Source organism: Ceratotherium simum, chromosome 14, assembly GCF_057802395.1.
Source record: "Ceratotherium simum simum isolate JZ-2026a chromosome 14, ASM5780239v1, whole genome shotgun sequence".
NCBI lineage: Eukaryota > Metazoa > Chordata > Mammalia > Perissodactyla > Rhinocerotidae > Ceratotherium > Ceratotherium simum.
This window is the reverse complement of record NC_141913.1, coordinates 8,655,483-8,670,137: the sequence shown is the minus strand read 5'-3', so window position 1 is coordinate 8,670,137 and position 14,655 is coordinate 8,655,483. Positions and strand designations below refer to the sequence as shown.

General features: G+C 36.8%; 1 protein-coding gene across 7 annotated transcripts in view; it reads left to right on the top strand.

The window, feature by feature from the left end:
* The window catches only part of RBBP8 (RB binding protein 8, endonuclease), a 106,666-nt gene extending 92,427 nt beyond the window's left edge, over window positions 1-14,239 (top strand). For 6 of the 7 annotated variants that reach the window (XM_087438982.1, XM_087438986.1, XM_087438980.1 and 3 more), the window contains exons 16-19: window positions 4,677-4,746; window positions 8,676-8,772; window positions 12,079-12,220; window positions 13,832-14,239. In XM_087438982.1, coding sequence (XP_087295108.1) covers window positions 4,677-4,746; window positions 8,676-8,772; window positions 12,079-12,220; window positions 13,832-13,929 — 407 coding nt within the window. In that variant the 3' untranslated portion in view covers window positions 13,930-14,239. The remainder of the gene's footprint in view (window positions 1-4,676; window positions 4,747-8,675; window positions 8,773-12,078; window positions 12,221-13,831) is intronic. The other variant, XM_087438984.1, reaches the window with a different exon arrangement.
* Window positions 14,240-14,655: the final 416 nt, after the last annotated feature.

The following is a 14,655-nucleotide window of genomic DNA, read 5'->3' as shown; positions in this document are numbered from 1 at the left end:
TTACAAAACAACAGTTTAGAGGGTTCCCCTGTACCTTTCACTCAGCTTCCCCTATGTTAACACGTAATATAACCATAAAATATTCAACAAAACTTAGAAATTAATCTTTTTTTTTTTTTTGTGAGGAAGAGCAGCCCTGAGCTAACATCCATGCTAATCCTCCTCTTTTTTGCTGAGGAAGACCAGCCCTGAGCTAATATCTATTACCAATCCTCCTCCTTTTTTTTCCCCCAAGCCCCAGTAGATAGTTGTATGTCATAGTTGCACATCCTTCTAGTTGCTGTATGTGGGACATGGCCTCAGCATGGCCGGAGAAGCGGTGCCTCGGTGAGCACCCAGGATCCAAACCCGGGCCGCCAGTAGCGGAGCACGCGCACTTAACCGCTAAGCCACCGGGCCGGCCCTTAGAAATTAATCTTGATTCAATAGTATAAATTTCATTATAACATATGCATAAAGTTGATAAAAGTTTTGAGAAACTTTTTAAGTAATAAATCAATCATTGTAATAAAATGAAAAGAGAAAGATTTGCAGAAAATTCAGACACATTTTCTGCTTGAATGCTTCACCGTCCCAGACAAAAACCTAACATAACTATGTATATCAGTCTTCTTAAGACCCATTTCATTAGAAGCAGTAATTTATAATGTAGGGTAGCAATCAAAAGAAGAATACTCTAAGTGAAACTCTTAAGTAGATGATCTGAATTGAAAATTAGTTAAAATTTTTGCTATATATCTCATTTTCTTACTGTAAGTAAAACAGTCAGAATTTTTAATCTAGTGCAAAGATGGCTTTATACTGACGATGAGCACACCTTCTGCTGTGGTATAGTCTATCTTGATAATGTTTTTCTCAGGCTTCCATCAGGTTTTTTATTTTTTATTTTTTTGTGAGGAAGATCGGCCCTGAGCTAACATCTGCCAATCCTCCTCGTTTTTGCTGAGGAAGACTGGCCGTGGGCCAGCATCCGTGCCCATCTTCCTCCACTTTATATGGGAGGCCGCCATAGCATGGCTTGCCCGGCAGTGTGTTGGTGCACGCCTGGGATCTGAGCCGGTGAACCCCGGGCCGCCGCAGCAGAGCACACGCACCTAACCACTTGTGCCACCAGGCCAGCCCCCATCAGGTTTTTTAAATGACAGGCCTTAGCTCAGAGTAAATGAGACCCTAACTAGAGATATGGAACAGTGTGCTTTCGCTTGGTTAGTCCACGGCAAAAACTTGATCAAGCAAATTTTGTAATAAAAATTTACAACTGTTCAACTCACTTTTTTCCCCCAAGAAGAGCCTTTTGCATATTGGTTTCACTGCAAAAAAGGATATTTTTTTACAAGGTATAATTATTAATTTCTATCTTTTTTTTTTCAGTTACATTTCACACTGATCATCTCAAAATTTTTTCTCGCTCTGCTTTTGTGGCGCTGTTGCGCTGTTTTTTTGATCTCTGGCAACTTCTGTTTTCTAGAGTATCTCCAAGACTCTGTTTTTTTCCCTCACCTTCATTTTTTTCTGATGCTTTTATTAACCACCTTTGAAAACATGATTCCAAATCTGCATCTCTAGTTTGACTTCTCTGATGAGTCTCAGTCCTGCATTTCTTAGTATTGCTACTTTTGTGTCTCTTCAACAGCTTAAACTTAACATATCTAACCCAAGTTCCATTTATTTCTTCCACTGAAAAGTGATCTTTTGGACATTTTTATTTTTCCCAGTCACCCAGGCATATAATCTAGGATTCATTGTCCATGTATTTCATTTTCTTGACCCCCATATCACAGAGTCTACCTCGTCTTCCCTCACAGGAAAGAGCAGGTTTCAGGGAGGATATCAAAAGCTCAGTTCTGGATGTGTTAATACTTAGTAGACATTCAGGTGGAGGTGTTTAGTAAGCTGTTGATATGTGTCGAGTTTGGACAAGAAATTCAGAATAAAAAAATGATTTGGGGGCCGGCTGGTAGTGGTTAAGTTCATGCGCTTCACTTTGGCTGCCTGGGGTTTGCAGGTTGGCATCTTATCAAGCCACGCTGTGGCAGCGTCCTGCACATAAAGTAGAGGGAAATGGGCACAGCTGTTAGCTCAGGGCTAATCTTCCACACCAAAAAAACGAAACAAAACAAAACAAAAAAAGGTTTAGGGGGCAGGAGGTCCACAGCAAGTAGATGGTGCTTAAGCCATGGAACTGTATGAGATCACCAAAGCATTGAATATAAATAGAGAAAAAGAAGCATTTCAAGTTCTGACCTCAGGGGTATGGCAACTTTAAAAGGTCAGAGAAACTAAGAAGAACCAGCAAAGGAAATTAAAAAGGAGCTGCAGCCTCTGAAGTAGGAGGGAAACAAGAGTATATGCTGTTGTGGAAGCCAAGTGGAGAAGATTTTCTCTATATTCGTTACTCGCAGCCTCCTCCTCTCTCTTCTGAACCCCAGACTTGAATCCAACTGCCTATTTGACATATTATGCCTATATGACATAAACCTTGAACTTAATATATTCAAATTAGAAATCTTTATTTTTCTACCCAAATTTGATCTTCTCTTGCCTTTCTGGGTCTCATTAAACCTCAGTAACTATCCTCCCAGTTACTAAAGATAGAAATGTAGGAGTCATATTTGACTTCTTTCACCTCTCCTTCATGCCCAGCCTAATGCTCTAACCCTGCCAGTGCTCTCTCCAAAATATATTTCATAATACTCTACTCCTCTCCATCTCTGCAGCCACCACCCTAGTCTAAACCACTCTTATCTCTACCTGTTCTGTTGCAGGCCTCTAACTGGTCTTTTTATATTAGTTATTTCTCCTCTCTAGTCCAGTCTCTACAGAGACTCAAAAGTGATTTTTTTAATGTAAATTAGATTATATCTTCTTGCTTAAAAACCCTTCAATGGAAAGAAAATATTTGGATGGCCAATAAGCACATGAAAATGTGCTCAACATTATTGGACATCAGGGTCAGAGATGTTCACTTCACACCCACTGAAATGGTTAAAAAGACTGATAATATCTAGCATTAGCAAGGGTGAGAGCTGGAACGTTCACACAGTGCTAGTGGGAGTATAAAATTGTACTTTGGAAACAGTTCAGCAGAGTTTTTTTAACGGCTTTACTGAGGTTGGTCAGGTTTTTTTTGTAAAGTTAGGCATACACCTGTCCGGTGCCCTAGCAATTCCACTCCTAGGTATACACCCAAGAAAAATGAAAACATCTTCACAGAAAGATGTGTTCAAGAATATTCATAGCGGTGCTATTTATAATAGCTCAGAACTGGAAATAACCCAAATGTCCATCAATAGGTAAAAAAATATAAATTGTGGTATATTTGTATAATGGAATACTACTTCTCAACAAAAAGGAGGGAACTACTAGACTCAACAACGTGGATGAATCTCCAAAGCTTGTTAATCTAGAAAAATGCAAAAGATGAAAAAGAATACATACTATATACTGCCATTAATATGAAGTTCTAAAACAGGCGTAACTAATCTATGTTGACAGAGATTAAATCAGTGATTGTGGGAGACAGAAGAGACATGAGAGAATATTCTTGTGCATGAGAAATAACGGAATAGGAGGAAACTTTCAGGGGTGATGGAAATGTTCTCTGTCATGATTTGGGTGGCAGCTATACACTGAAATATACATTTCTCAAAATTCATCATAAATACACTGTAAATGTATAAATGCATGTAAATTATACATCAACAAAGTAGATTCTTTTAAGAAGTCTTCAGTGGCTTCCTATTGAACTTACAATCAAATTCAAACTCCTTGTCTTTTGGCCTTCAAGGCCCATCTGATCTGCTACCTGCCCACCTTTCCAACCTCATCTCCCCCAGCACCTCCCTTTCTTCACTAAATCTCAACCGCACTGGCCTTCTCTTAGTATTATAACATACCAAACTTTTTCCTATTTCAAGACGTTTACCTAGAACATTCCCCACTCCTACCTCTTCTCATGGCTGGCTTCTTTTTTTTCATCAGTTACCACCTTACATGTTCTTCCTCAGATAAACCTTAACCGTGTGCTTGCTTAGTGTCTGTTTCCCTTATCACAGTGTAAACTCTATGGGGACAGGAGACCTGTCTCACTCTACATTTATGTCCAGAACTTAGTACAAGGCTTAGCAAATCTTGATTATTTGAATAAATGATAGCAGTTGGCTGTTTGAGTCTAGACAACTTGGGATTCAGGTCCATGAGCTCTAGTTCTTATTTTGTCACCGATTTTCTGATAAAGTTCTTTAATCTCTTTATTTCCTAGTTATAACCTACCTTAAAGACACATTATAAAAATTCAACAGGACTAGTAAGTGAAACATTAAAAGCTATCTTGTTGTTTGATGCCAAATGATAGCGAGCGTATGAGTAGTTCTTCTAAAGCCTAAAATATTTTTATATGTAGTTAATATATCTACTTTTATATATAGTTTAAGTCTAAAATATTTCTATAGATATGATTTTTATCTCTTTAGTAATTTTGAAGTAAGTGAGATAATCTGTGCTCTCCTCATGATGCAAATGAAAAAGAAGGGAAAAACAAGTTGCCCAGGGGCCTAGAATGTGAAACCCAATAAAACTGGAAGTTTTGGCATATACCCTTTTTTTCCCCCCAAAAAAGCTAATTATTTCTCAGCAAGGTCTGCATTCAGTTTGTGGTATGCTTGTTTTGTTTATAGCTCATGGTGATAAACAAGATAAAGTCAAACAGAAAGCGTTTGTGGAGCCATATATTAAAGATGGTGAAAGGTAAGTTGGTCTTGATTAATACCAGCACTGTAATTGGACGTGCAACAGAGCTCTTTGTCAGAGTATCTCTGAACTGTTCATGTTGCTGCTTTGGTTAAAATAGAATGCATGTCATTTACTTTATGACCATAACAAAAATGGAACTCAAGCATAAAAATGACAAATTTTTAAATAAAAAAGAAACTTACCACCACTACCCTTTTTATGACAATGGTGATAGTTATTTTTTCTGCATTATTATAACAAATGTTTTATTCTTGTTCTATTTTATTGTAACTTTATTTGAACTTTGGGAATTTTTAAACTTGTATACTGTAATTTTTAAATAGTTTAAGACTTTAGGTGGTAAGCCTTAGATTGTGCTTTAGAATTACTTTATGAGGATTTTTAAACCTTAAAAAAAAAAAGAAAACTTTAAACATCTTGATTTTGAACCATAATGCTACTTTCTGTCTTTTATGTAAAATTGCAAATCCTGTAATTTTTAGTCATGTATTGTTCATTCTAGAAGTGAATTAAGGCATAGTAATTCATTCAAAAAAAATCTTATGCTTTTTTTCTTTAAGTTATGATGTTGGCAAATTGAGTCACTGAGTAAGCAAAGTTAGTCTTTACACTTTTATGTCTGTTGAGAATTTTAGAAATATGACAGGCCAAGATAAATTTTTATTGATGTCTCTAAGACTCTGATAAGAGCTGTCGTTTTGTTGCTAAATGATTCTTTTATTTACCAATTTTCCAAAAAATTGTACCCTAGCATCTCAAATGTGACTGGGAAGTTTTTTGTTTGAAGTATCATTATGGACGCATGGATTTAAATATATTTAAATATATGTTTCAACCCGTTGCAGTTATTAATCCTTATTGATAGTCAAATTGTCCCATCTGCCCAGTAGAAGCCTCTTTGAATGGATACTACCTTAGTCGTCTTTCATAGATTCCTTGCTTCTGGTATGATAAGATGTTCTAGACTCTCTTGTGCCCCTCCTTCCTTAGGCCTGGAATCTGCCATTTCTCCAGGAGCCCTAGTTTCTTTTAGTGAAAAATGGTATTTAGGCCACAATCTGGCCACTAGCCTTGCTCATTGCTGCGATTAGTCCTTGTTTCTAGACCTTTTAGGTGGACAGAGTTAAAAATAAAGTTTTTATTTCATTTATGTTTTTTAAGATAAACTACACTTGTTTATACTGATGGCTCCAATTCAAGTTCAGGACTGCAGGATTTTTACGTAACCCCCTCTGTCACATCTGTATCTGCTTTCCCGCCTACTGAAAATCCCACTTCTCAGTGCCACCAGCATCATTCCTCATTTCACCTTTTTTTTTTTTTTTTTTTTTTTTGTGAGGGAGATCAGCCCTGAGCTAACATCCGTGTGCTAATCCTCCTCTTTTTGCTGAGGAAGACCAGCTCTGAGCTAACATCTATTGCCAATCTTCCTCCTTTTTTTTTCCTTCCCCAAAGGCCCAGTGGATACTTGTATCTCACGTTTGCACATCCTTCTAGTTGCTGTATGTGGGACGCGGCCTCAGCATGGCCGGAGAAGCGGTGCGTCGGTGCGCGCCCGGGATCTGAACCCAGGCCGCCAGTAGCGGAGCGCGCGCACTCAACTGCTAAGCCAGCGGGCTGGCCCCTCATTTCACCTTATTCCACAATACATACACAGAACAGTCTCAGAATAATACAGACTATCACCAGTGATACGATTTATGAAAATGATTTAAGACCTTTGTGTGTGTCTTTTGATCCTTAAGATATATTCTATTAGAAATGTACAGTCAAATCACTATGTTTTAAAGTCACTTAGGATAATTATTTTCTGTGTAGTTATGCCAGCAATTCAGTACCCAAATTTGTTTTGTTTTGATTTTGATTTTTTAGGAATTATTTTTTCTTTTTATCTTTAATTTATTTTTAAAATTAGGTAAATTATGTACATGGTACGGGAGGGTACAAAACAAGGTATATTCAAATAAGGCTAGCTTCTATCCTTGTTCCCTTCACCCTGTTAGCTCCCCATCCCTAGGGTAACCATTTGTTAAAAATTCATAGTTTTCCATCCATTTTAAAAAATAAAACCAAATTTCTATCTACATATATCTATATTGATATAGGTATACGTAGTCACACTCTCTTCCCTTAGACAAATAGTAGAATGCTATATGTGCTTTTATCTACTTTGCTTTTTTCATTTAACTGTATGTCCTGGAAATCATGCATAATAGTATATAGTGCTTTCCTCCTTTCTTTCTTTAGTTTCCTAGTACTGCACTGATGGACTGCACTGTAGTTCATTCCCTAGCAGTGGGCACTTGGGTTGTTGACAGTTATGCTGGCATGCACAGAGCTGCAGTGAATCAATACTCTTGTGCGTTCTCTTTTCAAATTTTTGCCTGTGTATCCTTGGGATGGGTTCCTAGAAGTAAGATTACAGAGTAAAGGCTATCATTTCAAATGTTTCATGTTAGAAGTTCACTAACTTTTAAAAAAATAGATGAGTAGTTTTATTTATTCTGAAACCAATAGAAAGCTGGAGATGCAGGAGATGGATAAAGTTGTAGGGATGATAAAAGTCTCCGAGTTAGTTTGGTTCCTTTCCCCATGGAAAATGCTGGCAAAGCCTGGGAAGGTGGGTTGTGTTGTGTGAGGGCCAAGAAGCTGAGGAACCTTTTCGGGTGATGCTTTGAGGTCTACTACAGATGCCAGTCTACTTTAGATTCACTGCTGCATTATAGTACACCACAGAAACAGAACAGATGGTTTTCAGAGGGAAGGATATGACCAAATTGTATTCTACACAAGCTTAAGGTTCCATAAACTTTTTGAAAGAAAATATAGTTATGGCAATATTTTTTATCTGTCCTGTCTTGGTCTCCCTTTTTTATTTCACAGATTGCTCTAGAGTTGAGAGTTCTTGGGTTTAAGCACAGAAAGGACCTATATCCTCATATACTTTGAAATAGAGCAGTTAAAGCTTTCTTTTGAAGGAAAGTGCATGTCAGCTAGAGGGGCATATGATCAAAATACCTCAAACGAGTAGATGTGTTACCAACAAGTCATTTTAAAAATCAGTTTTTGTTAATCAGACTGTTTAAGCTTACTGGGGATGTTTCTGTTATTAAAAATATATATATGCCATCATGTAACTCTAATTTATTTACCTATCTTGTAAGTTTGGATTTTTCTATCGTAGGCTTTTTAAAGTAGGATACAAGTATATTAATTTAGAAAATGTTTTGTGCTTCCTGATTGCTTTTTCTTCCCAAAGTACTCCATAGCTCATTAATCCATACCTCGGTTACGTTGACCCTCCCAAGGTTTCCAGTGAACAGTAGGATCTGATCCATTTAAGGACAAGCACAAATGATAATTGTGCCTAATATTTTGAAGAATTCAGGGTGAGTGGAAACAGCAAAAGAAACTTTTAGAGAAAATAGCAAATGACGTACAAACAGATGAATCTGTTCTTTGGGGAATAGTAGGTTATCCCTGAAATATGGACTTTTAGTACTAGAAACTGAGTTAACAGAGGCAGTATTCTCTTTCTTGGTTATGTTAAAGAGTACCAATTCGTGAGTTTATTAGTACAGTATTCCTTTTTAGTTAAAGATTATTTTATATTTTACCTCCTAACCTAAAAATTATTTTCAGCCAGTCAGAGGCAAAAATATGAAATAATAGCTATCTTTTTTCATTAAGAGAAACATATCCGTAAAAATACCTCACATATAGTAGGCACTTAATAAATATTTAATGAAAGGGAAGAAATATTTGTTTTTCTAACACACTGAATAAGCATTTCAAGTAAAATGAATGAATGTTTTGGGATTATTTCTCCTCTGAGCTCTCACCTTTCTTAATTTAAAACCTAAACCAAAGATCTTTGTAGTAACAAGTGGATTGAATTTAAATTTAATTCATTTTTCCCTCAGAGAGACTAGCTTACAAAATTTTCCTCATATTGAGAGGGTTCGGAAAAAAGAAGAGAGAAGAAAATTGCTTGGACACACATGTAAGGAATGTGAAATTGTAAGTACTATATGAATACTGTCCAGTTGGGGTTTTCTTTTAAGTATGGCTTTATAGGTCATAAATGCATGATCTAAAAATCATAGATAACAAACCATATTTTTATCTAGAAACCTGGTTTGAGCCAGGAATAACAGGATGAATAAGTAAAGAGTGTACTGGCTGGGACCTGAGAAATATAAACAGATGAAAATAGAAGCCCTCGATTTCTCTTAGATTTTCATTAAGTGAATCTGGAGCCTAAGCCCTAGTTCTTATTACTGGCTTAAGACATTTGTGCCATTTTTCTTTTCTATATTTATTTGTATTTAAATTTTTAAAATTAAATTGTTTCCCCTTGTGTTATGTTACAGCAAATGCTCGTATATCTATACACTATTTGGGGAAAATTTTGATATTTCAATGGGAAACTTTACTGTGACATTTATTACTCACACCAGCACTCTCAGGAAATGAGATATACTCAGAAATGTTTTTTCTAATTAACTGGTATAACCATAAGCTCTTATTTTTTCCCCCATTTTCTTTCTGAAACAAAATGTGATGAATAGACTCTACTTCATCCTTAGAACACGATTATATTTTCCTTTTATACATTGGCTGTCTTGGACTATTGAAGTAGAAAGTACTAATTGTCTTATTACTAAATATTCCCGGACAGGTTTTGTGTTTTCTTGAAACTTGCTGTTTTTATTTCTTCCCTTGCTATCCGTTAGCTAACAGATGCCTGCCTCTAGCAACTTACTTCCCCTTTTAAATTTCCTATTTAACAACCATGATAACCAAGCACATTGAAGTTTTATGTGAATAAATTGCAGTACGGGTAAGCATTTGGTGAGAAATATGCTCTCGTACACTAATGGGAGTGTAAATTGGGATCGCTATTTTGGACAGTTTGGCAATACAAGCAAATACGTGATACATGAAAACTCCTGTAGCATGAGTTTTCATAACACAATTTGAATATATCATGATTTCTTCGCTAAGGAACATGGTCTGCACTAAGTAAACCTCCAGCTTTTAGTTATAACAATAACTCTTTACAAGCTGGAACTAATATTACCAGTTTAAAAAAAGCTTTTTTGCTAGAAACACTGTTAATTTGTTTTCCTTCTCTCAGGAATCAGTTCCTGTGCTGTCTGTTATCCAATCTCTGAAAACCATTGTTTTATACATTTTATCCCATTTTTTTAGTTGTTTAAGGTAGGAGGCGGGCCGGCCCCGTGGCTTGGTGGTTAAGTGAGCGCGCTCCACTGCTGGCGACCCGAGTTCGGATCCCGGGCTCCCACCGGCGCGCTGCTTCTCCGGCCATGCTGAGGCCGCGTCCCACATACAGCAACTAGAAGGATGTGCAGCTGTGACACACAACTATCTACTGGGGCTTTGGGGGGAAAAAATAAATAAATAAAATCTTTAAAAAAAAAAAAAAAAAAAAAAGGTAGGAGGGTAAATCTGTTCCCTGTTATTCCCTCATGACCAGGAGTGAAACTGCCAGTCCCATGTGTTTAAATATTGTCTATATGCTTATGGTTCCTAAATTTATCCCAATGCCTCTTCCCCCTGTGGAGTATGTAGTACACAGGTGGCTGTGTAATAGTCTTCTCAGATTTCACGTGTTCAAAGGCATACATACAGTTTCTACCTCCAATTCCCAAACCTCATCTCTGAGTGAGGTTTCTTCTTATTGTTTAAACCGAAAATCTTGTAGTTATCCTCTGCTCTTTTCTTTCATATCTCAACAGTTGATCTATCAGCAAATCCCATTGACTATGCCTTCAAAACATATCTCATTTCCAGCCACTTATTATCTCCACACTAATCCCCTGGACCAACGCACCATTTCATCTTGTCTAGACTATTGAAATAGCTTCTAAGTGCCCTCCTTGTGTTTGTTTGTTTGTTTTATTAATAAACTATTTTTTAGAGCAGTTTTAGGTCACAGCAAAATTGAGCAGAAAATACAGAGAGTTCCCATATACCCCTGTCCCCATTCTTCATTTCTTTTCATTCTTGTCTCTTCACAGTGTACTTTCAACACAGCACTGTTGAACACAACACTCTTTTTTTTCCTAAGGATCTTTTTAGAATAAAAGTTAAGTCATGTCACTCCTCTACCCAAAACCCTTAAATGTCCTCCCATCTCACTAAGAAATAGAATCCAGAGTCCTTTTCCAGGACAGCAAACTCTGGCACCCACTCCCTCTCTGACTTCATCTTCTACACTCTCCCACTTGCTGTCTGTGTTACAGCTACGCTAGCCTACTGTTATTTTTAAATATGTTGTAATTTGGTGGCAATGTTTCTCTAACATTGATTGATAACCATGATTGTCTGAGGGCATCCCATCCCAGTTCCCAGGCTAAGGTAACAAAGGCTCAGTGTACTCCTGGCAATGAGAACAATGAGAAAGATACCCCAAAAAAGTTGTTTCAGGGATACTCTAAAGCCTTTAATTAATCTATGTAAATGAAAATGTATTTAAAAACCTTTATTTCAAACTTAAATTCTAGTCCTAAGTCTGCCACTTTCAATCATTGATATCTTCAGTAAATTATCACTTTGATTTTCAGTTTCTCAGTTGTAAAATGGAATTGGCTGGATTACGTGATCCTACCGTGTTCTATTAAACTTTACACTACTGCTTCGCTTTCTTTAGATCTAGAGCTTGAAGACCTGAACGGTTTTTACATGTAGGTTTTATCCTCATTTGCATGAAGTTCAGGTTCTTTATGATTGCAGTTAACAAAACATAGTAAGCCTCTGATCCTAATTGAAAAATACAGTTTAGGGAGGAAGTCCTGAAGCCTAAACTTCAAAGCTAAACTTTTATTTTTAAGAATTGTAGAGGTGGGAAAATTACTTCAAAACACACATTATTTCCAATAAACAATTCAGAAAAGTGCTCTTGACAGTGCAAGCCTCTGCATTTTTGTTACTGGTCTGACAAAAGATGAAGACTTCACACCAATATATAAATCAACTATGTCACTAAGCACACTGTGAAGTTCAGCTGGCATTTTTTTCATTGTAAGACTTTATTGACGAAGAAAACAGTATGTTAATTTACATTGTGATACAAGCTCCTTTTCTCATTTGTGAAGCAAACATTTCACAGACCAGCACTAATTACTATTAGTAAGTAAGTAATACTATCTATAAATATTATTATTATTATCATCAGGAAGTATTGAGTTTTCTTACCATGCTAAATACTTAATAGCTTCCTTAGCTTCTCGTTTATAATCAGTAAGCATAACACTCCATTTATTATTCCTAAGTGAAAAATTTACCAGTTTTTATTATTAGTATTATGCAGATATTCCAGCAGAAGAAAGAGAAAAGAAGTTGGCTTCCTGCTCAAGACACCGATTCCGCTACATTCCACCTAACACACCAGAGAATTTCTGGGAAGTTGGTTTTCCTTCCACTCAGACTTGTATGGAAAGAGGTGAGAGTGTAGATTATAACATTTTGGAATTAACTTTTTTTTTAATACTGTGTATACCCAAGTCTAAACATTAAACTTTTTCTCTGTGATTCTCTTTACTTTCTGCTGCAAGTCAGGTGCTATTTTTATGGCATGAAAACAAATTCTTAAAGATGAAAGGCTTACTTTCAACTCTTCAAGTAATTTCATTGTAATCAGAGATTGTTCATAATCACTTTAATGTGGTTGTATATGCATTATCCTGGTTTATCATTCAAATTTCAGAAAGCAATTTCTCTTATCATCCTATCATTAAATGACTTTTAATAAAATAAATAATTTACAAAAGTTGCCAGCAAAGTTATATTGTTAAAAAGAGAACACCTCAAGCCAGCCCTGATGGCCTAGTGATTGAAGTTTGGCACTCTCACTGCTTCAGCAGCTGGGGTTTGTTTCCCGGTCATGGAACCACACCACCGGTCTGTCAGTTGCCACGCTGTGGTGGCGGCTCACATAGAAGAACTAGAAGGACATACGACTAGAATATACAACCATGCACTGGGGCTTTGGGGAGGAAAAAAAAAAAGAGAGGAAGATTAGCAACAGATGTTAGCTCTGGGCGAATCCTTCCCTGCATAAAAAAAAGAGAGAGAGAACATCTTTTTAAAACAACTACTCTGATTTTTAGGTTGTAAAACCTCACTTATCCAGAATGCTGGGTATTTATAAACTATGTACAAGTAAAAAGGACCTTTGTTTATTTGTTTAGAAGATTGTTGACATGCAACTAGCTCCTTCAAATATAGCACTTATATTTAATATATTTGAGAATGTATGCAACTTAAAAGCTCCATATATTTAATGGTAAGATAGTTTTACCAAAAAATGCAGAGTCTGACAGCAATTAGCATATTTCCACTTGACCTATTAACAAGCCAGATTAAGTCCTCTTTGACATGATGTCTTTGCCTGGTCATCAAATAGAATTAGGCAATCTGGATGTAGCCTGTGTTTGCACCCCTAATATGGCCTGGGGTATGGCAGAGCACAGTCCTGCCCTGAAAACTACATGATTGCAGACACCTTAGGAGAACCGAATAGTCGGAAGAGTATAGGGGCGTGTCATCTAATGAAGTAGCTTTCACAAAAAGTCTTTTTGATAAGCCCCTGGAATTTATCATTTGAGTTCATGTTCAGCCGTTGTCCCCATTTGCAGCCTGTGGGAGGCAGGATAGGAAAGTGCTTAAGATCTCTGGTTCTGGAGTTAGGCATGTCTTGGGCAGGGTCCCAGCTCTTCCACTTCCTAACTTTGGGAACTTGAGCGAGTTCCTTAGCTTCCCTGGGTCTCTATTCCCTTGTCTGTGAAACAGGTATAGTCGAAGCTACTTCAAAGGAAAGTGAGCGTTTTCTGAGATAATGTATACAACACATTTAAAATGTTTGCTGCTATTATTGTTAGTATAAATGAGGAAACTGATGCTAAGTAGTGAAATCATTTGTCAGCATCACACAGCTAAATAATCAGAAGAATCATGTCAACTTGGCATTAAATAAGACAAATGTTACTGAGTATATGCTGAGAGAAATGTATGTTGCAAATATAGTCTTCTAAATTTGTACTTTATTTTTAAGGTTACATTAAGGAAGATCTTGATCCTTGTCCTCGTCCAAAAAGACGGCAGCCTTATAATGCAATGTTTTCACCTAAAGGCAAGGAGCAGAAGACATAGGTGTTGAAGCAAAAACAGGATAGAGCACAATTTTTTTTTCTTTTTAGTTATTTATAGTTAAAGTTGTTATTAAACATTGATTTTTTTTTTGATCTTCTGTAAACTGATTTATAAGTCATTTTTCTACTGAAAATATTTTTAAATGGCATTTACCCACCATACAAACAACTATTTAAAATGTGGATAAGTGTACGTTGTATTTTCTTGCTTTTGCACCTTTAAAACAATAAGGTGGTTTCATTTTGCACTCTAACTTAAGAGCTGTTTATTTACTTTATTTGGTAATACCTAATTACAATTTTGAAAATACGGTAGTTGTCGTCTGTGATTTATTGCCTTTCAGACATCATCTTGTTACTCCATCGTCCGTTGGTGTTTACGTTCAGCAGTGACTTCCAGTTAATCATTGCAGATTTTCATTCTCTTAATCAGTTGCTCTTCTGTGGGTCGTTCCAATGTCTGACATTTAAGTCTCTTTAAAAATGGCTAGGGGCTGGCCCGGTTGCCTAGTGGTTAAAGTTCATGCACTCCACTTCAGCAACCCGGGATTCGCAGGTTCAGATCCTGGGCATGGTCCTATGTACCACTTATCAAGCCATGCTGTGGCAGGTGTCCCATATATAAAGTAGAGGAAGATGGGCACGGATGTTAGCCCAGGGCCAATCTTCCTCAGCCAAAAAAGAGGAGGATTGGCATTGGATGTTAGCTCAGTGATAATCTTCCTCA